This window comes from Anabrus simplex, chromosome 14, assembly GCF_040414725.1.
Source record: "Anabrus simplex isolate iqAnaSimp1 chromosome 14, ASM4041472v1, whole genome shotgun sequence".
NCBI classification, from domain to species: Eukaryota; Metazoa; Arthropoda; class Insecta; order Orthoptera; family Tettigoniidae; genus Anabrus; species Anabrus simplex.
The window spans coordinates 86,134,591-86,160,623 of record NC_090278.1 but is presented as its reverse complement, the minus strand read 5'-3'; the positions used below and the strand labels follow the sequence as shown (position 1 = coordinate 86,160,623).

The 26,033-nt window shown below is 41.1% G+C and overlaps 1 protein-coding gene across 2 annotated transcripts in view; it reads left to right on the top strand.

Moving 5' to 3' along the window:
- Positions 1–26,033, top strand: part of LOC136885267 (protein turtle) — a 65,433-nt gene that overhangs the window by 28,421 nt on the left and 10,979 nt on the right. The window contains exon 2 of one of the 2 annotated variants that reach the window (XM_067157757.2): positions 23,198–23,381. In XM_067157757.2, coding sequence (XP_067013858.2) covers positions 23,207–23,381 — 175 coding nt within the window. In that variant the 5' untranslated portion in view covers positions 23,198–23,206. Of the gene's footprint in view, positions 1–23,193; positions 23,382–26,033 lie in introns of both variants that reach the window. The other variant, XM_067157756.2, reaches the window with a different exon arrangement.

Genomic DNA, 26,033 nt, shown 5'->3' with positions numbered 1-26,033 from the left:
TCAAGACTTATTATCCCTACCCCCCCCCCCCCCATGGCACTACAGTCCTTGAAGGGCCTTGGCCTACCAAGCGACCGCTGCTCAGCCCGAAGGCCTGCAGATTACGAGGTATCGTGTGGTCAGCACGACGAATCCTCTCGGCCGTTATTCTTGGCTTTCTAGACCGGGGCCGCTATCTCACCGTCAGATAGCTCCTCAATTCTAATCACGTAGGCTGAGTGGACCTCGAACCAGCCCTCAGGTCCAGGTAAAAATCCCTGACCTGACCGGGAATCGAACCCGGGGCCTCCGGGTAAGAGGCAGGCACGCTACCCCTACACCACGGGGCTGGCATACCTAAAAAAGACCTAAGATATTCAAAAAGAAAAGGAACAAAACACTGAAAAAAGGGACATGAAAATGCGATCTAAATTCATTCATAATTTTTGATTTAATGACTTATTTATAGTGGTTAAAAATGCAAAATTTTGGAGGTATACAATATACAGTGCCAAAATATATGAATGAAATACTTCTTTTTTCAGACAGTATATAGTTTTAGATTATAATAACAATGGCGTATGGCCTCCGGAGAGGCCTGGTGCAGGTCTTTTTCTAGTAGACGGCCTATTAGGCGACCTGCATGTCTGTGAAGATGAGGGCCCTACCTAGGATGATTTCTAATGTTGGATACGCCACACACAGCCTCCGAGCCATTGGAATTAACCAATTAAGGTTAAAATCCCCGACCCGGCGGGGAATCGAATCCGGGACCCTCTGAACCGAAGGCCAGTACGCCGACTACTGAGCCAACGAGTTGGATAGTTTTAGATTAACATAATTAGAAAAGGAATACCGCGTTTGTTAAAAAAATGTACTTGCAGAATTTAGAATGAAATATTCTTTCCACCTAGAATGAATTCAAAGAACCTGCAATGGAAATCCTGAGAAAATAAATTGAAATTGAAGAGTCCAGGGGAAAAGGGGGATGTCCAGTTTGGATCATTTCTCAGGAAATGGTATTAAAAGTTTGAAACAATATAATTCTGAAGCTAGTTAAGAACAGTACCTCATATTCATTCTGTGTATGAACTGTAATATACTGAACTATGGTGAACAGCTGCAGGGATAATAATTGCTTATTAGAAGAACAATAGTTGGAAAACACACTTAACGTTTCATTCTACAGTGGAAAAAGGGGTCTTCGACAAGACCAGCAATGACTAAACGGTGCTCACGGTACTTTAAAACATAAAACACTCAAAGAGCCGCCTATAGATTATGACCTAGTATTACATAAATTTTTGCAAAACAAACCACATCTCAACAGTACGGTACTTCTGAAATCACAAAATATTCTACTTTGTACAACATATTTCTCAGAAATAAACAGTGGTTCTCTTTTAGAATGCCTCATCATGAATATTCACTTTCTTGGCAATTCTGCATAGAACTTCGGGATTCAGCTCTACACAAAAACTTTAAAGCCTGCAGATCTCGTCACTTCTGTTGTGTTATCGGCAAATCACCTAAAATGCAAAGTCGTGTCTGGAGGTCATATGAACTTACAATGTAAAATACAGTAATATCCCTACCATTATATTGATGCTCTATCAGGATACAGGAATTCTCCTTCTGATAGTTGTGCATTCATTGGGCGGGGTACGTATCACAGAAGAGTACCAAATATCATTCTTGGATGGTTCTCTTGTATTCGCAACTCCCTTATAGGCCTTGATTGAAAAGGGCACCTCTTTTGGTAGAATGATACTAGGAACATGGTCCAGTGTCGTACCATCGAAGAGTCAGCTTCATTAACTCGAAATGGGGTTGGTTTTGATCGTGCACTCCTCATTACGTTGTTCCAGTCTTCAGGCATTTCACTTCGTGATTTTGAGTTTATTAGTCTCATATTTTTGTCACATTTCAGGTAGGACTGATCTCGATTCGGGAATATGACACAAACAGACCTGAACATTTTCTTCATGCACCATGTGATGGAGATATCAAGGTGTAATTCTTGTTTTGGCCACTGCACGAGTCACAAAACGGTTCGAGGTGGTTAACATAAGCAGATAATTTAGCCTGAAAATAGCGGTCCAAAAAGGATACTAGTTCGTTAGCACATTTTCTAGCTGTAACTTCTGTGTACGTGGAAAAAACTGATTTAGAATCCGAGAGCTCGTGAATATTGAATAAGTAGAATGACAACTGGCGCTTGTAGTACACTGTTACATGAGATGTTCGGCAAAGGAAGATTGGCTTTTTCTGGTAGTCCATCACTAAACTCTCGACTTCTTCAGACTTCCTGCTTCGGATTTTGGATTTGCGTTTTCGCTGATAAAATGTCTGTGCTTTTAAAAGGTGTACTTTCTTCTCGACTTCTAAACATTTCCTTTTTCATCTCGGCCTTCCTTTCAGCCTGTTTCACTGAAAGATTGTTGAATTCGGTACTTTATGCTTTTAACTTTACTTCACACTCGTCGTAGGTACTGCATGTGTCCGATCTAGGGTAGCCAAACGATATATTAAATTCAGTAGAAAATATACGTTTCTATACGTTTCGTAACTCACTCGATTCTCGCTGAGCATCTCGCAATAAATTTCATACATTTTCTTTATGTTAAGATCATCGGGAAGGCAAACTTTAGAAGTTTTCTCCGTGGCTTTGTCGGCCCTTGAAGGACTTGATATGCTCGCAAATTCTATCATGAATGTCCACTGGAAGTTTGTGGTCGATTTGTGTGTTTCCCTCTGCCATCCTTAGGTGCTAGCCCACACAGTTTCAAAGAGCGCTGAATAGTTTGCAGTCGTTTTTTCCTTATTCCGTGAAGGGATAAGAAGGCTTTCTGACATACCAAAACATCAGCAACGTTTGCATCTTCGTCAGTTCTCCTTATTCTGTAAGAATACGAAGCATCGTGCCATTATGCTTCATCCTCATTCTTTCTGTTCCTTCGTCGTGTTATCCACTGGACTGTAATAAAGTCCGCCAGGTGAGCACTTTGTGAATTCAAGTCACTGAACGCTTTAAAGTCACGAATAATCCTCTGTATGTCACAAGCTTGTAACTTACTGATACACAGTAATCACCACAATCGCCACCTCCTCACAGACTATGTTTCTCTTATTTAAATAGCTAATAATTTTCTCAGTAGTCGGGTTTCTCGACACTTAACCTACGTATAGCCAGGCTCTTCTTTCACCAGCTTGGAAGGTGCCGTCTTCGTCTTCTCTTGTACCCATTATGGTGTTAGGGAGTTGCAGTCTACGTCGTCTTCTGTGAATAACTTGAGTGTATGCCTCATTGAGTTCCTCTTGTTCACTCGCTGCCTGTCCGTGGCTGTTCGTGAGAGGGAGGGTTATTTGTTATATCCTCCCTTCTGTTTTCCAGTTGATCTTTCTCTAGCTCCTCGTCCTGTGGTGCTTGTTTGTTGCTCGTCTCTGAGGTCCGTGCTTCATTATCTGGCTTTTCCTTTGGTTCAGATGGTCCTGCTTGACGGAATGGCTCGTTCCCCTGTACTTGCGCGATTCTTATGCTTTGATCATTTTGCCGTTCTTTTCCATTTCTCTGGATAGCTTTTGGTTCCAGATTTTGCGTCTCTTTCTGGAGGTTGTGTTTGGTTTACGGTTGTGGAGTCGTTCTCTTGATAAATGTTCCATAATTCGTCTAATTTCTCATTTACATACTTTCTCAATGATTCCAATTCCCTTTGCATGGATTTTCCCGCTTTATATTCTAGGAAATCCTGTTCACAATCACAACACAACAACATTAGTTTGGATTTCTTTTTATTTGTTGTTTTAAGGGCGTTGAATTGTCCCTGCTTTAGCTCTGCACATGTTAGATGGTGCCATTTCTGGCATATTCCATCACACGGGACAGCTGTTTAATCTTCGAATCTCTTCTTACAGATGGGGCAAATGTCGTTTAAGGCGCACTCTTTTGGGTTTGGTATACACAGTTCAAAAAAATTAGGGGAACATGTTTTGTAATGTCTGGTATGTGAACGTTAATTTGGTAGATGGGGTTCCAATAGTCGTACAGCATACCTTGAGAACTTAGCTACTCAAGGTATGTCAAGTCGAAGTTTTACTCCATCTGTAGGCGTAGCCATGCATTAAACTGTCAGGTGACCCCTCAAAAAGAAGTGAATAGGGGTGCGTCCGTGTGTCGTTGTGAGGTACACAGACTACTCCGGTCATTTGAGCACATTTTACGTCAACCAGCACATCCCATGAGACCTCTTAACGAGGTTCAAGTCGCAAGGGCCGTCACTTTGATCCAGGAAGGATGGAATTTTCGTCGTGTTGCTGTGGATCTCAGTGTCTCTTCGTCAGTTATTCACCGCTTGTGGAATCGCTACAATGAACATGCCAGTTCACAATGAGGGTTGGACAAGGTCGTGGACGCATGAGAACCCCACAGGATGACCGATATATGACCATGTGTGCGTTGTGGCGTCGTTCAGCAACAGCCAGAGAACTGCAACAAGACGCAGGAGGGTCACTGGAGTCAGGGTGTCTGACCAGACAGTAAGGAACAGATTAAGAGAAGTGTCCTCATGACCCAGACGTCCTGTTCGAATGGCCCGTTTAACGCAGCAACATTGCGCAGCTCGCCTTCTGTTTGCCCGTACTCACGTCAACTGGCATCTTCGCCAATGGGGACCTGTGTTGTTCACAGACGAGTCCAGATTTCCCCCAACGCAGCGTTATGGACATCAACGTGTATGCAGACGCCGTGGGGAGCAGTACATGCCAAATGTTATCCAGAAAGGTGGCAGATTCGGACAAGGTTCTGTGATGGTGTGGGGTGGCATCAGTATTGATGGCCGTACAGATCTTGTCGTCGTCCGTGGTAATCTTACCGCTGCGGGGTACATCGAGCAGATACTGCCACAGCATGTGTTGGTTGCTGCATACGGTGTTGGCCCTGAATTCGTACTCACTCATGCACGACAACGCCAGGGGTCATGTAGCGCGCATCACCAGAGTTGTGTTGCGAGAACTGGGCATTCAAGAGATGGAATTGCAAGCAGTGAGTCCCGACCTTAATCCCATCGAGCATGTGTGGGATAGGCTTGACAGAAGTGTTCATGAGCGTCCAGTTCCACCACATACTCTCCAAGACCTCGAACAGGCTGTCATTGAAGGACGGGACCTGATACCGCAACGTGACCTCCGTCGACTTATACGGAGCATGCCACGTAGGTGCCAAGCTGTGACAGATGTTCGTGGAGGACATACACTATACTGAAGCTCTCCATCTGTGATAAAAATCCACCCTGGAGGACTGTTGTTCTCGCCCCTGTTTGGACATTTCCGTTTGTGTTCTGAAAATGAACGTGAATTCATCGATGTTCTCTTGTATACTTCAATGGTAAAAAATAAAAGTTTAGTTGGTAATATACCTGGGTGTGAGGCAATGATTTGTGGAGCGTGGCATACGTTCAAAAACATGTTCCCCTATTTTTTTAACTGTGTAAATGTTTCGTGCTTTCGTGTTGTCTGATATGAAGACAAGGAGGCTAGCTTATTCCGTACTTCCGTATTTGTTTTATATTTACCTATGTGTGATAGTCTCTTGACTTCTAGAGAGAACTTATACGTTAATTCGGGAAACTTTATGGTCACTAGTCACTAACAACTAATCCACTTGATATTATTCACTACAGTTCTTCTCTTTTAGTGGCTTTCCTCAGGTCCTTAGAAAAAAGTCAATGCAGTGATTCCTCAGAAGAATTTTATGGGTACGCAGCACGTATATTATTGTACTATGATTATTGAGCCACCAGGGAGCTCCGTACTGAAATCGCCCATTGCCTTGAACGCCTGCCGCTTAGCAAGGAACAAGTTGAACATCTCGAAAACCCTATTTCTAAGCTCATCCAAAAAGTACTCCGCGAAGATTCCTTTAGAAGTTGGTGCACATTACCATCCAAGGGTGTTGTTGTTTGAGTCATCAGTCCATAGACTGGTTTGATGCAGCTCTCCATGCCACCCTATCCTGTGCTAACCTTTTCATTTCTACGTAACTATTGCATCCTACATCTGCTCTAATCTGTTTGTCATATTCATACCTTGGTCTACCCCTACCGTTCTTGCCACCTACACTTCCTTCAAAAACCAACTGAACAAGTCCTGGGTGTCTTAAGATGTGTCCTATCATTCTATCTCTTCTTCTCGTCAAATTTAGCCAAATCGATCTCCTCTCACCAATTCGATTCAGTATCTCTTCATTCGTGATTCGATCTATCCATCTCACCTTCAGCATTCTTCTATAACACCACATTTCAAAAGCTTCTATTCTCTTTCTTTCTGAGCTAGTTATCGTCCATGTTTCACTTCCATACAATGCCACGCTCCACACAAAAGTCTTCAAAAACATCTTTCTAATTCCGATATCAATGTTTGAAGTGAGCAAATTTCTTTTCTTAAGAAAGCTCCAAGGTAAGGGAGTGATATTCTTTTCCTACTGGAAGAAAGGAAACGCTTGGATCAGTAATAAGAGAGGTATGTCATGCGGACAATGGACAGAAGCAATTGAAATGAACTGTAATGTCATTCTAGTTCGATCTCTCCCTGGAAGGAGCCTGAATTCATCCCGTTGCAGAAGATGTGACGAGTTCGAAACCTTATCTCATGCATTAGGTTTCTGTCGTAAGGGCGAGCTGATGAGGATCCATCGGCACAAGAAGTTCGCACATTGATTGCTGGAAGCCTTCGTAAACATTTCGAGATCCATGAAGAAGTAGGATGTCTTTCCACAAATTGTTCTACAACACAGTAGTGAAATCAGAATGTCTTTATGCCAGCGAATGTCTAGCACTGAACTACAAGCTCGATAAATTAGAAATATTAGAAAGAAGAATGATAAGGGAAATATTAGGTCTTCTAAGAATTGCAGAGTTTTGGAAATTAAGAAGTAACAATGAAATTTACCGGAACATAGAAAACATATCAGAAACAATAAGAAAAAGGAGATTGCCATTTCTTGGACACATTTACAGAATGGATGACAGTAGACCAACTAAACGAATCTTGAAGTACCTTTGGGAAAAGAAATCAACTACCACCTGGATTCAAGAAGTCAAGAAAGACCTGGAAAGGAACAACATACGAGAAGAAGAATTATTGGAAAGAAAGATTTTTAGGAAGAAAGTCTTACAAATGGAAGGATTCCAAGGGAGGAAGGAAAACAGGCACAAAGTGGACTGAAGACAGGAGAAAGAAGCACAGTGAAACAATGAAAGAATACTGGAAGAAAAGGAAAGAACTAAGGAGGAAGAATTGAAATTGTAACGTGGTCCTTAGAAGGCTGGAACGCAATAATATAAATGAAAATCATAAGTTTAAAATGACTGAAGTGTTTATAAACTTCAGTATTCAATAGGTAGGGGATAAAATATGGACATGTGGGCTAGTGTACAGTACTGCAGAAGAATCCAGATTATTCATTGCTGAAAAGGGTACACCAGGTAATGGATGGGGAAGAAATTAGACTTATCTTGTGAAACTGAACTGAAAATTGTAGGTAAATTTTCCTATGCCCCTCCAAAATCTGAAAGTGTGGAGCATTGTTTCTTTCAAAATGATTTTAAGAGGCAAAAGACAATCTCTGAAAAATTTATAGAAGATTATCATTATGTACTGTAAAGCAAACTTCGAATGAAAGTGTTGTAGGTTTATTCCTCACAAATAAATACCTCCCTTGGAATCCTTCCATTTGTAAGACTTTCTTCCTAAAAATCTTTCTTTCCAATAATTCTTCTTCTCGTATGTTGTTCCTTTCCAGGTCTTTCTTAACTTCTTGAATCCAGGTGGTAGTTGATTTCTTTTCCCAAAGGTACTTGAAGATTCGTTTAGTTAGTCTATTGTCATCCATTCTGTAAATGTGTCCAAGAAATGGCAATCTCCTTTTTCTTATTGTTTCTGATATGTTTTCTATGTTCCGGTAAATTTCATTGTTACTTCTTAATTTCCAAAACTCTGCAATTCTTAGAAGACCTAATATTTCCCTTATTCTTCTTTCTAATATTTCTAATTTATCGAGCTTGTAGTTCAGTGCTAGACATTCGCTGGCATAAAGACATTCTGATTTCACTACTGTGTTGTAGAACAATTTGTGGAAAGACATCCTACTTCTTCATGGATCTCGAAATGTTTACGAAGGCTTCCAGCAATCAATGTGCGAACTTCTTGTGCCGATGGATCCTCAGCTCGCCCTTACGACAGAAACCTAATGCATGAGATAAGGTTTCGAACTCGTCACATCTTCTGCAACGGGATGAATTCAGGCTCCTTCCAGGGAGAGATCGAACTAGAATGACATTACAGTTCATTTCAATTGCTTCTGTCCATTGTCCGCATGACATACCTCTCTTATTACTGATCCAAGAGTTTCCTTTCTTCCAGTAGGAAAAGAATATCACTCCCTTACCCTTGGATGGTAATGTGCACCAACTTCTAAAGGAATCTTCGCGGAGTACTTTTTGGATGAGCTTAGAAATAGGGTTTTCGAGATGTTCAACTTGTTCCTTGCTAAGCGGCAGGCGTTCAAGGCAATGGGCGATTTCAGTACGGAGCTCCCTGGTGGCTCAATAATCATAGTACAATAATATACGTGCTGCGTACCCATAAAATTCTTCTGAGGAATCACTGCATTGACTTTTTTCTAAGGACCTGAGGAAAGCCACTAAAAGAGAAGAACTGTAGTGAATAATATCAAGTGGATTAGTTGTTAGTGACTAGTGACCATAAAGTTTCCCGAATTAACGTATAAGTTCTCTCTAGAAGTCAAGAGACTATCACACATAGGTAAATATAAAACAAATACGGAAGTACAGAATAAGCTAGCCTCCTTGTCTTCATATCAGACAACACGAAAGCATGAAACATTTACACAGTTAAAAAAATAGGGGAACATGTTTTTGAACGTATGCCACGCTCCACAAATCATTGCCTCACACCCAGGTATATTACCAACTAAACTTTTATTTTTTACCATTGAAGTATACAAGAGAACATCGATGAATTCACGTTCATTTTCAGAACACAAACGAAAATGTCCAAACAGGGGCGAGAACAACAGTCCTCCAGGGTGGATTTTTATCACAGATGGAGAGCTTCAGTATAGTGTATGTCCTCCACGAACATTTGTCACAGCTTGGCACCTACGTGGCATGCTACGTATAAGTCGACGGAGGTCACGTTGCGGTATCAGGTCCCGTCCTTCAATGACAGCCTGTTCGAGGTCTTGGAGAGTATGTGGTGGAACTGGACGCTCATGAACACTTCTGTCAAGCCTATCCCACACATGGTCGATGGGATTAAGGTCGGGACTCACTGCTTGCAATTCCATCTCTTGAATGCCCAGTTCTCGCAACACAACTCTGGCGATGCGCACTACATGACCCCTGGCGTTGTCGTGCATAAGTGAGTACGAATTCAGGGCCAACACCGTATGCAGCAACCAACACATGCTGTGGCAGTATCTGCTCGATGTACCCCGCAGCGGTAAGATTACCACGGACGACGACAAGATCTGTACGGCCATCAATACTGATGCCACCCCACACCATCACAGAACCTTGTCCGAATCTGCCACCTTTCTGGATAACATTTGGCATGTACTGCTCCCCACGGCGTCTGCATACACGTTGATGTCCATAACGCTGCGTTAGGGGAAATCTGGACTCGTCTGTGAACAACACAGGTCTCCATTGGCGAAGATGCCAGTTGACGTGGGCACGGGCAAACAGAAGGCGAGCTGCGCAATGTTGCTGCGTTAAACGGGCCATTCGAACAGGACGTCTGGGTCATGAGGACACTTCTCTTAACCTGTTCCGTACTGTCTGGTCAGACACCGTGACTCCAGTGACCCTCCTGCGTCTTGTTGCAGTTCTCTGGCTGTTGCTGAACGACGCCACAACGCACACATGGTCATATATCGGTCATCCTGTGGGGTTCTCATGCGTCCACGACCTTGTCCAACCCTCATTGTGAACTGGCATGTTCATTGTAGCGATTCCACAAGCGGTGAATAACTGACGAAGAGACACTGAGATCCACAGCAACACGACTTAAATTCCATCCTTCCTGGATCAAAGTGACGGCCCTTGCGACTTGAACCTCGTTAAGAGGTCTCATGGGATGTGCTGGTTGACGTAAAATGTGCTCAAATGACCGGAGTAGTCTGTGTACATCACGACACACGGACGCACCCCTATTCACTTCTTTTTGAGGGGTCACCTGACAGTTTAATGCATGGCTACGCCTACAGATGGAGTAAAACTTCGACTTGACATACCTTGAGTAGCAGTTCTCAAGGTATGCTGTACGACTATTGGAACCCCATCTACCAAATTAACGTTCACATACCAGACATTACAAAACATGTTCCCCTAATTTTTTTGAACTGTGTATACCAAACCCAAAAGAGTGCGCCTTAAACATTTGCCCCATCTGTAAGAAGAGATTCGAAGATTAAACAGCTGTGCCGTGTGATGGAATATGCCAGAAATGGCACCATCTATCATGTGCAGAGCTACAGCAGGGACAATTCAACGCCCTTAAAACAACAAATAAAAAGAAATCCAAACTAATGTTGTTGTGTTGTGATTGTGAACAGGATTTCCTAGAATATAAAGCGGGAAAATCCATGCAAAGGGAATTGGAATCATTAAGAAAGCATGTAAATGAGAAATTAGACGAATTATGGAACATTTATCAAGAGAACGACTCCACAACCGTAAACCAAAGACAACCTCCAGAAAGAGACGCAAAATCTGGAACCAAAAGCTATCCAGAGAAATGGAAAAGAACGGCAAAATGATCAAAGCATAAGAATCGCGCAAGTACAGGGGAACGAGCCATTCCGTCAAGCAGGACCATCTGAACCAAAGGAAAAGCCAGATAATGAAGCACGGACCTCAGAGACGAGCAACAAACAAGCACCACAGGACGAGGAGCTAGAGAAAGATCAACTGGAAAACAAATAAATAAATACTGTTATGGGATACCTACAGTGCAATACTTGTGTTCAGTGATTCTATTATTAAGGTTTTTGTTCAGTACTGATTATGATTTTTCATATAATCCATAACTGTTTTTGATAAATGTCTTTTTAATTCTGTCTTAATTTTGTTGTTATTCCTGTTAAGAATAGGTATACCAAGTTTCTTGAAGTAAAAGAAAGATAACATTAAGTGTATATTGCAATATTTAAATCTATTTCTGTCTATTTACACATTCTAAAGCATATTTTAATACCTATTTTCTCCATTAAAAACATATTTACTTGTTTTTAAAAGCCTATTTTAGGTGCCTAAAACGACATTCTTTAGAGCCTAAAATCCCAGGTCTAGTTATGACTCAAGCCCTACATAATCCGAACATCATATAAAATAAATATTATTCGTATGAACTGCTTAGGAGGCCGATCTTTTGAATTGGGGTGGCTATCAGGTGGAATAAAAGGGATCATAGAAAAATGAACGTAGCATATGTTTATCTGACACGTAAACCTTGGTACTCTAGAATATTTTTTGCTATTTCATTTCAATTCTAAAAGAAGTTCCTTCCGTTAACTAATATTCATGCCAGAGTCGCAAATTAATACACCCGAAGTCAATGAAACACACATCGTATAGATGTGAATACAGTTCTAACTTAAACATAAATAGGACTCTCCTGAGTAAGCATTTTGAAATCAATCTATTAATGCGCATCAGTTGAGAGTATGAGAGCAACCAGCAGCGTCTCAAACAAGCTGTATACACACATATACACACATTCTCAGTACTGACGTGATTCATCACCACCCGTTTTGACGTGCTAACTGCGCCACCAAAGATCCCGAACGACCTTCTGTATATCGATATTCAAATCGGTAAAACAGTGCAGAGAAATTAACATGTAAAACAATCCATTTACAACTGTTGTTGACAGTCTGCATTATTAACAAGAACTTTACAATGTGTGTCTTTTTTTTCGTAGGCGTTTTGGTATTTGGTAGAATAACATCCACGGTATCGCCTGCCTGTCGTAAGAGGCAACTAATAGGAGCTCCAGGAGCTCTGAACTTTGGAGCGTGGGTTGGCATCCACAGAGCCCTTCGCTGAGTCCTAGGATTGCTTCCACTTACGTGCATCAGGCTCCTCACTTTCATGTATCCTATCCGACCTCGCTTGGTCGTCTCTTGTTCTTTTCCGACCCCGACGGTGTTAGCACTCGAGGCCTAGAGAGTCTTTCATTTTCACGCCCTTCATGGTCCTTGTCTGTCTTTGGCCGATACCTTCAGTTTTCGAAGGGTAGGATGCCTTCAATTGTTTTCTCTCTGATTAGTGTTACATAGAGGATGGTTGCCTAGTTGTACTTCCTCTTAAAACAATAATCACCACCAGCACCGTCACCATTACTTCAGAAGTTTCAAAATGATTCCGTCTTGGTTGGTGGAGATCGATAAGAAAGTGTCGAATCATAGAAACAGACATTCAACTACGAGCACCACTCAAAGAAAAACTTAGATTCATCAAGCAGAAGTCCCAACTTGACTGAAGCTTGTCCATTGAAGAAAGCACACTCCGAAAGGATGAAAACATGGTGGGCCCGCAGGAAGACAAAGAGTTGAGATCTTGCGGTCCTTATTGGTCCTAACGATGAATAATAATAATAATAATAATAATAATAATAATAATAATAATAATAATAATAAAGCAACTGAGAAATTGTAGTACCAACAGGAGAACAGAAGGCTCTCAAGTTCCGCATCCAGAAAATGAGGAGAGTCCTCGGCCGAATGCAAAACATTTACAACAAAAAATGCCTCTCAGTCTTCACCAAAATTCGACATTACAACACAGCGATCAAACCTGTAATACTATACGCGAGTGAAACGCTGGATCTCCACAGAAAAACAGCACTCGAAAACATCCTGAAATCATCAGAAAAATTATCGGCCCAAAACTGACTGACGAAGGATACAGACTGCAATCTGGTACAAAAACTGAGGAGCTCTCAAACCTTGCTGCCGACATCAGAAAAAGACGCCTGAAAATTTACGGACACATCAAACGCCTTCCAGAAAGCAGACTGACAAGAATCTTACTACCGTGGCAACAGATATCATCAAAACAAATAGGTGGACAGGGGAAATGCACCAAAACCTGGAAAAATCAGGAATGAAAGTAGCCGACATCGCAGACGAACCTGCTACAGAACGAAAATCAGCAAGTGGGAAGTAGAGGCAGAGAGAAACCACAAGCAGAAGACAGGAGCCAAGTGGACAGAAGAACCACGATGAGAGAACAATTGAAGGCTGCCTGGCAAAGAAGAAAATGCACAACTTGTAATTGAGCTTTGTGTGATCATTTTTCTTGTCTTTTTCTCATCTAATGATAATTTACAAAAGAACCGGGATTAAATTCAAATGCCTCGAACTTGCTGATTATTTTCATTTGTTTGTAAACAACCTACAAATTGCCACTAAGCAGACTGAAGTCCTCAAGGAAGTAGCAGAAAAAACAAATTGCAAAATATTTTGGAGAGACATAATTCTGTGGCTTGGTTCTAAAAGGGCCAGTGTCATTTTTTATCGAAATTGAGATATTAACTTATACAAACGCGTTTTATCCTGGCTTGCAACATGTTAAAAGGGCCAATGTCTCTGTTAAGTACTAAACGAACAGTTAACGCTTAATTAAATAAGCCCTTGCCAGTAATGTTAGATTACCAAAAAAGATTAGAGACCTGGCAATTTTTAAAGAATACGATAGAAAAAATTAGCGTTTAATAAGGTGACTTCCACAAAGAAAGTATAAAGTTATTTAAAGTTAGTTGTTGAAAAAAAAATTGGAAAACTATCAGCAAAACTTCAAATGCTCATAGCTCAAAAACAAGTTTTTTGATATTGGCCCTTTTAGAACCAAGCCACATAATTATCTGAGAAAGGCGTTATATTACATATGGTCGATGTGATCTTGCACGCTGAGATGATGTGATGGCCATGACTGAGACACATATAGAAGGCCTCATGTTATCATGGTTTACGGTACTGATTATTTTGTTACTGGTAGTTTCAGAGACCGTGAGTCAGGTTCCCTCGTACGATCCACTAAATCCTACACTTGTCGACTACAAATTCCATCAGATGTCTGTCGAAAACGATTCGTTAAGATACAAATAAATTAATCTTATCAAATTCAGTTTCATTTATTGAAAAATATATTTATAATCATTTGATGTTTTCGAGGGAAAATTTGACACAATTTTGACATAAATACAATGTCTTATAGCTGGTTGTAATCCGAAATTAGCAGCCGTTGATGGATGCCCATGACCGGGAGACATATTTGTGATTAGGGCCCGGATGTTTATGACTTAAACATAGTAGACATGTGCAAGCATTTATGACCTTAAAAAGTCTTAAAATGTGACAATAAATATGACTTCAAAGTTTTTTTGTCACATTTTCGAAATCTCCAGAATCTTGCCGCTGTTTAAATTAACATTATCTTAAATATACTTTTAAAATTTAGAACATTAAAATTTAGAACATTCAATGATAATAAATAACTAATAATATTCATTTTTATTATTATATATATTATAGTAAAGGCATTCGATAATGTTGATTGGACCAAGCTGTTTAAGATTCTGAAGGTGATTGGGATAAGATACCAAGAACGAAGAATTATCTACAATGTGTATAAAAATCAGTCTGCAGTGATAAGAATCGAGGGCTTTGAAAAAGAAGCAGCAATCCAGAAAGAAGTGAGGCAAGGCTGCAGTTAGCCCCCTCCCCCCCTCTGAATGTTTTCATAGAACAGGCAGTAAAGGAAATCAAAGAAGAATTTGGAAAGGGAATTACAATCCAAGGAGAGGAAATCAAAACCTTGAGATTTGTCGATGATATTGTTATTTTATCTGACTGTGCAAAAGATCTCGAAGTTGCTGAATGGTATGGACGCTACCCGTTCGAATATCCCCGGTGTCCGTTTGAACGGTGTCGCAGGCAGCGATAATTCTTGCCAAGAGATCCTCTTCAGTCTCGACAGGTGACTCATACACAAGGCTTTTCACATGGCCCCACAAAAAAAATCAAGTGGGGTGAGATCGGGTGAATGTCTTGGGTAAGGAGTACAAGATGAAAATAAGTCCAAAACAAAATTAATGGTAGGGGCCGATGACCTTCGATGTTAGGCCCCTTTAAACAAGCATCATCATCATCGAAATTAATGGGGGTGGATTTGAACGAAGTCAGGCTATGCAGGAAATATTAGATTAGGAAATGAAGTCTTAATGGAAGTAGATAAATATTGTTACTTGGGTAGTAAAATAACTAACTATGGCAGAAGTAAGGACATAAAATTTAGACTAGCACAAGCAAGGAAGAGCTTTCTTAAGAAAAGAAATTTGCTCACTTCAAACATTGATATAGGAATTAGATGTTTCTGAAAACTTAGATCCGGAGCATGGCATTGTATGGAAGTGAGACATTGAGAATAAGTAGCACAGAAAGAAAGAGAATAGAAGATTTTGAAATGTGGTGTTACAGAAGAGTGCTGAAGGTGAGATGGATAGATCGAATCACGAATGAAGAGATACTGAATCGAATTGGTGGGAGGAGATCGATTGAGCTAAATTTGACGAGAAGAACAGATAGAATGATAGGACAAATCTTAAGACACCCAGGACTTGTTCAGTTGGTTTTTGAAGGAAGTGTAGTGTAGGGGGTAAGAACGATAGGGATAGGCCAAGGTATGAATATGACAAGCAGATTAGAGCAGATGTAGGATGCAATAGTTACGTAGAAATGAAAAGGTTAGCACAGGATGGGGTGGCATGAAGAGCTGCATCAAACCAGCCTATGGACTGATGACTGAAACTAAAATAACAGCAACAACAATTATTATATTTTGAATTAATTTCATTACTCAATCTAGAAGTAACTCTTGACTCTGCACAGAAATAAATAAATGACACATGTTGATGTGCAATCAGAAAGAATTACAATAGCAAATTGCATACATTTTATAGTTTTCAAATAGGAACGATCTTCTATTTTCACGCAACATTGACTTGTAACGAAAAAGAAAAAATAACACTAGCTCAACATCGTAGGATGTTACTGGGGCATATTTGAAATACGCCACATCATTAGACTTCAGTTGAGACTCACCTTTCTCTAACTTTATACGCATCTGTCTCTTTGTACACGGTTAACCCCCCCCCCCAATTCACACAAATATTTCTAAGAAATATAATTGTAAGAAATTACAGACAACAATAATTAGGATACGTGAAAAATCCATCTTTGAGACAACTGCAAGCAGGTATGCGAAAATGGAATGAAAAAGATTAAAAAAAATGACAAAAATACGAAAATTCACGGGGAAATATGAAAAATTACACGAAAATGACAAAAACATTAAAAAGCCAAAATATGACTAAATGACCGTGAAAATTGAATAATTTTAGTCACCTTAGATAAAATCATGCTTAACTTGTATTTTTCATGGAAATTATTTAAAGAAAAAATAGGACATGTCATGAACATCCCGGCCCTATTTACGATCATTTAATTTTTAAAAGGAAAAGTGTTTTTATTTATTTTTAAGGCCACCTCTCATCATACCCTACAGAGTAGCTTATTTACACTTAAGAAAATGGAAATTGCAACACCATGAAGGCATTGGTCGTTTGTGTTCATTTTCAAGATATGGAATGATGCCGTGTAGGTATGTAAACGATCAAAGTTTCAGACCCATTGGATTGTTGCTATAGATGTCCCCACGTGATTGGTCGCGGAGGAATCAACTCCACCGGGCGAGTTGGCCGTGCGCGTAGAGGCGCGCGGCTGTGAGCTTGCATCCGGGAGATAGTAGGTTCGAATCCCACTATCGGCAGCCCTGAAAATGGTTTTCCGTGGTTTCCCATTTTCACACCAGGCAAATGCTGGGGTTGTACCTTAATTAAGGCCACGGCCGCTTCCTTCCAACTCCTAGGCCTTTCCTATCCCATCGTCGCCATGAGACCTATCTGTGTCGGTGCGACGTAAAGCCCCTAGCAAAAAAAAAAAAAGAATCAACTCCAGTATACGGACTCTGGTGTAGCGTAGTTGACTTGCAGTCTGTGCAGTGAAGTGTTCCCCGTCAAACATGCCTCGACGACAGAGAAGAGCACGCTCTCAACAACTGTCGCCGTTTGAGAGGGCTGGGATAATTGGACTGTGTGAGGCTGGATTATCGCTAAGGACTGTCGCTGCACGTGTTGGCCGACAGGCATCGACGGTACAACGTGTATGGCGGCAGTGGTCAAATGAAGGTACCCACACTCGTAGACCTGGCACAGGTCCAGCGCGACAGACTACTGTGGGAGAGGATCGGCGCATCATTCGCATGGCCCGGATGGAACCCCATGCAACAGCAGCGCAAATTCGAGCAGCTGTGGCACCCCACGTTACACAACAAACAGTTGGTAATCGCCTACGTGCAGCTGGCTTACGAACCCGCGTCCCTGCAGAAGGTCTTCCATTGACCTCACAACAGCGACGTGTAAGGCTGGCCTGGTGTCGAGAAAGATCGACGTGGGTCGACGAATGGCATAGGGTCGTCTTTAGTGATGAATCGCGCTTCTGTCTTGCCCGCAGTGATCGCCGCAATCGTGTGCGCCGACGTACCGGGGAGAGGGGCCGCCCAGATCTTATTGTCGAGAGGCACACAGGGCCAACACCAAGCATTATGGTCTGGGGAGCTATTGGCTTTAATGTGAAATCACAATTAGTGCTTGTTGAGGGCACTATGACTGCTCGACAGTACGTTGATAGGATACTCAATGCAGTGGTTTTCCCTATGATGGCGAACATTGCTAATTGGATATAACAGCAGGTCAATGCCCGGGTTCACACTGCACGCATCTCCAGAGAAGCTCACCACGACATCACAACCTTAGAACGGACCTCAGTCCTATTGAGCATGTGTGGAACATGATGGGTCGACAACTGGCCAACCGTCCTCAGCCACCCACATCTCTGGAACAGTTGACCCGTGCAGTGCAGCAAGCATGGGCCATAATCCCTCAGGAAGCGATCCAGGGCCTTATTGACTCCATGCCTCGACGAATTCATCAATGTATTGCAGCTCGTGGTGGGCACATCCTGTATTGATTGTTGTCCAAACTTGCGGTCAGAGGGACCTGAAAGTGTAATCATCGAATCACATCCGAACACTCGTCCTGCATTTTCAGTTGCAGCAATGTAGCACCACTCCTTCTGGGTGTTCCAATTCCCATTTTCTTCAGTGTAATTCGTGGTAGTTTCACAGGCCCTGCGTCAGTTTTCTCGTTTGGATGGACGGAATCCTACACTGTCGACTACAAATTCCACACATGTCTCTAAAACGATTCGTTAAGATAAAAATAAATTCAAGATTATCAATTTGAGTTTCAATTATTTATGATCCTTTGATTTCAATTGGGATATTTGTTGATGGAGGATGTTATTTTGTAAGTTCCCCAATTGTTTTTTCTCACAGGTGTTACATTACCGTACAGGAGTTCTGTCATATGTGTTATATTGAGCCGTTTCGTAAGATTGCGTAGGAGTGTCTGGTTGTAGGCTAACATTCCACAAGAACAGCTCATTGAATACAAACGGTTATTGTCGCTAACTCTCTTCTGGTTGATCCCATGCGGATTATTGCACTTGTGTTCTATCAGGAGCAACTCACTGCCTTCATAACTTTAGTTTAGGCCATATCTGATACTCGTTCCTCCTCAGCTATCCTGTGCAGGCGTTTTTAGTTCACACCATTTATGCTCCCTACATGTAAATTTCTACGTTCCATTTTACCCTACCAGATGACGGAGAAACGGATCACTGTTGAGCGACCTATGCCTAATTCTCAATTAACTTCGTCGGGTAAACACCGAATGTGTTGCCGGAGATCTGCCATCAACATCGTACGAGATGAAGATGATGATATTCTGTACAGAGTAATAAATAAGTTACAAGATGGTGAGCAACTGCAGAATGACCTCGATAATGTTGTGAAATGGACAGCAGGCAATGGTATGTTGATAAACGGGGTTAAAAGTCAGGTTGTGAGTTTCACAAATAGGAAAAGTCCTCTCAGTTTTAATTACTGCGTTGATGGGGTGGAAGTTCCTTTTGGGGTTCATTGGGGTAATCACATAAGTGGGATTGTAAATAAAGGATACAGATGTCTGCACATGGTTATGAAGGTTTTCAGGGGTTGTAGTAAGTATGTAAAGGAGAGGGCATATAAGTCTCTGGTAAGACCCCAACTAAAGTATGGTTCCATTGTATGGGACCCTCACCACGATTACTTGATTCAAGAACTGAAAGAAACCCAAAGAAAAGCAGCTCGATTTGTTCTGGGTGATTTCCGACAAAAGAGTAGCGTTACAAAAATGCTGCAAAGTTTGGGCTGGGAAGACTTGGGAGAAAGGAGACGAGCTGCTCGACTAAGTGGTATGTTCCGAGCTGTCATGGAGAGATGGCGTGAAATAACATCAGCAGATGAATAAGTTTAAGTGGTGTCTTTAAATGTACCGTAGGAAAGATCACAATATGAAGATATAGTTTGAATTCAAGAGGACAAATTGGGGCAAATATTTGTTTATAGGAAGGAGAGTTCAGGATTGGAATAACTTACCAAGGGAGATGATCAATAAATTTCCGATCAATTTGCAAGTATTTAAGAGAAGGCTAGGAAAACAACGGATATATGGAATCTGCCACCTGGGCGACTGTCGTAAATGCAGATCAGTGGTGATTGATTGATTGATTGATTGATTGATTGATTGATTGATTGAAAAATTGTTCTTTACCCCACTGTCAGCACCCCTGCAGGCGGTTTTCCGTGGTTTCCCATTTTCACACGAAGGAAATGCTGAGGGTGTACCTCAATTAAGGCCAGGGCCGCTTCCTTCCCACTCCTAGGCCTTTCCTATCCCACCATCCACATAAGACGTATCTCTGTCGGTGCGACGTATAGAAACAACAAAACGAACAAGAAGAAAGAAAACTTCGTGAATGAATCAAGCAGGGTTGATTTGTGTCGCGATAAATCGAAATTAATTATAATTAAATTAATTAAATAAGTGAATTCACCACAGTATGAAATAAAACATTGTACACAAGAGTCACTAAAGTGATAAGTTTACGTTACTAGTTTCAAAATTCTGTAAACGTTTCACTCATTACGTAAAATATACATTTCCGTGGCAGTTGGGTAAATAAGTGATTTGTTTATTTTATTTATTTATTTATTTATTTTACTACTGAAAGTGTCCGAGAACATGTTCGGCTCGCCTAGTGCTTGGATTCTAGTTGATGCACATGGTCGACTTGCGTGTCTGGGTGCGAGATGATGAGGTAGGGAGTGGATAAAACCAAATACAGTATAGACAATACAGGACACTTCCGGATTTAGCCTTGTTAAAATGGAAGAAAATTCGCAAGTGGCGCTCCTAGTGGCGTGACCTGGAAATTCCCGCTAAGTTAAATATCAAAGGAAATGCATATACGGAAATGGATAAATAAATTACGTCTAGAAAGAAAGTGTTATCATGATATTAACTTCAAAGTTGTTAAAGCGATTCCGGATAAATGAAAGAAGAATTATTTAACTGCTTTTTATTAGACATATAATCAAGATGTGAAATGAACTGCTGTGAAGGGGCTTGATCTTTCATTTGTGCATTACTGTCTTTTATTTTAGCATTCCTGCCTGGACGTTTCCGGTTAGATTTGTCTATTCCCTCGTTTAAAAAACATTCTATATCACATTGACACTTGTCAATAAACAGATCGACACATTCCTGTCTTTTTCTCTTGTCTTTTGTCTCTTTTCCCTTACCAAGGGAGATGTTCAATAAATTTCCAATTTCTTTGCAATCATTTAAGAAAAGGCTAGGAAAACAACAGATAGGGAATCTGCCACCTGGGCGACTGTCCTAAATGCAGATCAGTAATTGATTGATTGATTGATTGATTGATTGATTGAAGGACTACCCCTTTTGGAACGGTCGGTAGCATTTGATGTTTAATGTTTTAAATTCTGTGTTGGTACAGATCACGGCTTTAATCTGAGGAGAGGGATAAAATAAAGAAAAGCATGAAAATGCTACCTATCAACAGTTATGCTTTGAGGAATATTTGCGTACAGTTAGAGTAAGAATTTAACACACACTTCGCTGTATAGTCGCGGATTTGTAAAGTCGCTGACCTTAAAATGATCTGAACAGGTCGTATACTTCTTATTCAAGCGTAACATCCTTCTTTAATATTTATCTTACAGAAGTCACTTCTCCGGCATTTCTGAACCCACAGTTCACACCTACAACACATCGGTATTGAAGATTAACTGCTGCACTATACAATAAAATAATCTTATTATAGTATAAGCCATTTAAAATATGGGTCGCGCAGGTCAGAAGTTTAGGAAGCCTACTGTTAAAATATCTTTGTCACTGAATGTAAATACAATATTTACTTAAATTTTTTTGTCACGAGGGAAACGGAAGACCGCGAATCCTTCTGCACATCATAGTTGTTGCAGCCAAACACAGCACATGTCTTTCCAATCATGTTGAGAGGAAATAAGGAATGACACACGCTACTATTTACTTATGTCAACTTTATGCAAACGCATAAATAACACCAAAAACTTCTCAAACAAATACACATGCTCTTATGGCAGAATCAGTAACTCCAGGTCACTCCGCTAGACAGAGTGATCGCTGTCCGTCGATATCTCGCAGACTTGTGGAGATTTCTTTGCGTCGTCTCAGAACACACGAGTTTTGAGTAGGGCTCGGAAGTTGAGGAAATTTGTTTTTCTTTTTTTTTTTCTTTTTTTTTCTCGAGTGTCCGAAAGCGGGCCCCAGAAAATGGGACAGAAAAGGGCTAGGAGTGGGAAGTAAGCGGCAGTGGCCTTAATTAAGGTACAGCCCCAGCATTTGCCTGGTTTAAAATGGGAAACCACTCTCTCCCGGATGCAAACTCACAGCTGCGCGGCACGGCCAACTCGCCCTGTATGGTCGTACAGAAGAATACTGCAGTTGAGCTGGGCAGATAAACGATGAGGTAATGAGGCGAATGGGAAAAGAGAGGAAATATAAAATACTGTCAAAATCAGAAAGCTGCAGTATCTCTGTCATGTGATGCGAGGAGATAAATAATTATCATCTACTGCGGCTGGTCATTCAAGGGAAGATACAAGGCAAAAGACGGATTTCTTGGTTTGATAAACTGGAAACTTGGTTCTGCTATTGAGCTGCTTCGCGCTACATCATCTAAAGCCGACCTTCCAAGAGGAGATTGTGCTTGAAGAAGAAGAAGAAGAAGAAGAAGAAGAATAAATCCACTCGACGGAATGTTTCATGATTTTTTTTGTAAAGATCACTGATTATTATTATTATTATTATTATTATTATTATTATTATTATTATTATATTTAAAAAAACTGATAAATTTTGAGAATAAGGTATATGTTTGCTTTGAAGTTAAAATTGTAAAGTATGGCCATAGGATTGAGACTGTCTGTCTGTTAGGTCATCAGCCCAGAGGCTGGTTGGATCCTCAAATAGCACCACGAAAGGTTTTGAACTTTGCATTTTTTAACATTGTGCTTTAATAACACTGTTGCATAAAGTTGAGAACAAGCTAGAATTAACTGACATCGCTCACTTTTACAAAAGATTACAATAGATCTTCGATTTGTACAAGTGAGTACTTGGTGTCGACTGCCTGGTACATCGCATAGTTTACATTCGCAGGATTCAAATATGTTCGTAAGTTGTCTGACGTGCAACTGAAGTAGTGCTCGCGTGTCACTGACTGGCACGCGTGCCATAGGTTCGCCATCCCTGCATTAGAATGATGTTAATTTAGTTACTAGTTTGTAGTCGTGAGTTTTGAACAGGTTTCGTTGCCTTGACTTCAAATTACAGAGGTTCTTGTAGCCAGAATAATTCGAATTGAGCTAGATTTCTGTTTGTTACGCTCCAAAACAATCTATTTGTCTATCGTGTTTTCTTCCAGGCTTTTTGTCCTGTTTATCGAAGCTTTGCTGTGTATGTTTATTTGATTACAGCGACATTGTACAAAATAATGCTGCACACCCATGCGCACACCTACACTCTCTTGTTACCCACGCTAAAACACGTCCTCTGCTCTTGTTTCAGATAGAGCTGCAACATGGCGTTACGGATATTAATATCGATACTGATGGTCGTTTCTACTGCCCATATTGCAATATCGGAAGTTATTCAAGGAAGAGGCATCAGAGCATCCAACACGACCAACTCTACAAACTCTACCAGTGACTCTGTGTATGACTGCGAGCTGTATGGCAATGTCTCAATACCTGAAGGTGAGGGCATTCTTGTGTATACTCTTCCCAGGGGCCTGCAGAATGGGGAGGATTAGGGGATAACCCCCTCCCCCCGCCCCGCAAAATTTGAATTTTAGAACTTCTGATTAAGATTTTAGGTGGCTCAATGTTTTGCTTTTAATTTGCCAACAATGTGCTGATGCTTCCATTGTTAAATATTACAGTGAGCTTGGTCTGGCATTTCACCTTCAGCCTATGTTATATTCTGCAGATGTTAATACATCGCGTTTCGGAGGCAATTCCCATACGGTATTGTAGGACCTCTACACGGTCCTACGATTTAGAGACGGGATTTTACCCTTACCTTTACTGCCAGAGCTGAGTGAGAGGAAGTGTGGATATGTGGATAAAAGGTACAGTTAAGTCGGGAGCTAAATGACCAACAGCAGAGGGCTGTGTGAACAATGGATGCCACGAACTGGTAAAATATTTGTGAAGTAATGAATTCAAAACTTCAGACGGATAGTGACACCAGACAGTACGCCTTGTGAAGTAAACTAGCGGTGTCGGTATCTGAGGAAAAAACACAATTGTTGTCGATATGTGTTTTAAATAATTGTGTTATTTTGAACATTTTAATTTAGTGGTTCTAATTTCACAATATGCACCCAGCATTATTTTAAAGAAGTCCTCAAATTTTAATATTTAATATCCCCTCCCGAAAATAATTTCTGCGTACACCCCCGACTCCGGGGATACTACGGTGGTGCTCGAACAACCCCTCAAACAGGGAGAAGATTACAAACTGAGATAACAGAAGAAAGAAAGGGGGGAGGGAATTTCATAATTGTTCTTAACCTTAACAATATCATGCTATTTTTGTCCCTACATTACCAGCGGGGTGGCTGAGGAGCCCTCTATCGTCAGCGGGTAGGGAAGGCAGATGATGAATACATTCACGGTATCGCCTGCCTGTCGTAAGAGGCGACTAAAAGGGGCAACCAAAGGATGAAATGGAAATGGCGTATGGCTTTTTCTGCCGGGAGTGTCTGAGGACAAGTTCGGCTCGCCAGATGCAGGTCTTTCGATTTGACTCCCGTAGGCGACCTGCGTGTCGTGATGAGGATAAAATTATAAAAATGACACATACACCCAACCGCCGTGCCAGCGAAATTAACCAGTTATGGTTAAAATTCCCGATCCTGCTGGGAATCGAACCCGGGACCCCTGTGGCCGAAGGCCAGCACGCTAACCATTTAGTTATGGAGCTCGACGACCAAGGGATGATGGATGTTGAATCGTGAGATCACCATTGATTAGTACCATCCCGCGAGGAACACCATGGGTCGACTTTACTTGCGATTAGTACCACTCTGCGATCCTAGCTCAGTCTGGTGGTATTTGAAGGTGCTGAAATAAGTCAGCCTCGTATCGGTAGATTTATAGGTACGTAGAATAACTCCTGAGGAACTAAATTCCTGTACTTCGGCGTCTTCGAAAACCGTAAAGTTATTATTAGTACTGGCCTTTGGCCACCGGGGTCCCGGGTTCGATTCCCGGCAAGGTCAGGAATTTTAATCATAATTGGTTGATTTCGCTGACACGGGGGCTGGGTGTATGTGTCGTCTTCATCATTTTGTCCTCATCACGACGCGCAGGCCGCCTACGGGAGTGAAATCCAAAGACCTGCGTCTGCCGAACCGAATTTGTCCTCGGACACTCCCGTCACTAAAAGCCATACGCCATTTCATTTCAGTACCACTATGTGAGGAACATCATTGGTATGCATTACCTTTAATTAGTACCACTATGTGGGGAGCACCATGGATCTGCAATTAGTATTACCTGGGGGTGGGTCACTATGGGTTTACATTAAGTTTACCCGTGATTAGTACCACTATATGTGGAAACCATAGGTTTATGTTACTTGTGATTAGTACTCCTACATGGGAAACGCCATGGTTCTACTTTACCGGCGAATAATACCAGTATGAGGAGGCGGTTGTCTGGATTTTGAACCCCTGTAGACTACTCATCGATTTAGGATTTTGCTTTGGAATCACTCCCTTGTTCAGTTTATACCATTGTTTTAAGTTATTTTAGGAGAAGGTGGGCATTGCGGGTTGGATCCACTAATTGTTTTAAGTTCATAATCATTATTCATCATTGACTTTTTGAATTCTTGGATGGGTTTTGTAATTACTTTAACTTTGAATATTCTGAGTTGGATCCATGAATATTTTAAATTCATATTCATTCATTCATCTTTCATCATGTTTTGAATTCTGGTCAGGGGATGAATTTTGGAATTTCAATTGCTTTTATATTTCATCTCGTATCTTACTATTAAGGGCCGATGACCTAGTGTTGGGCTCCTTTATGCAACAAGAATAATCATAATGAGGAGCCCACCAAGAAACTTTTTCTTTATTCTCACTCACAAGTGACTAATATGGATATTTTATTTTATTTTATTAATTACACCTGATTCATACAAAAATTCATGTAGAGTAGGTAATTGATTCCAGAGGTAGTTAAGTTTGCTAAAAATAGCCTTAAATACCAATTTTTATGAGCGACGGTCAAAAAGTTTCCGTTGACAGCCGTACAGTCCTGAATCGGGATGTCAATCAGGCAAAATCGCAGTGAGCATTGAGGCACTCGTCCCGCCAATGCACCAGATTAAAGATT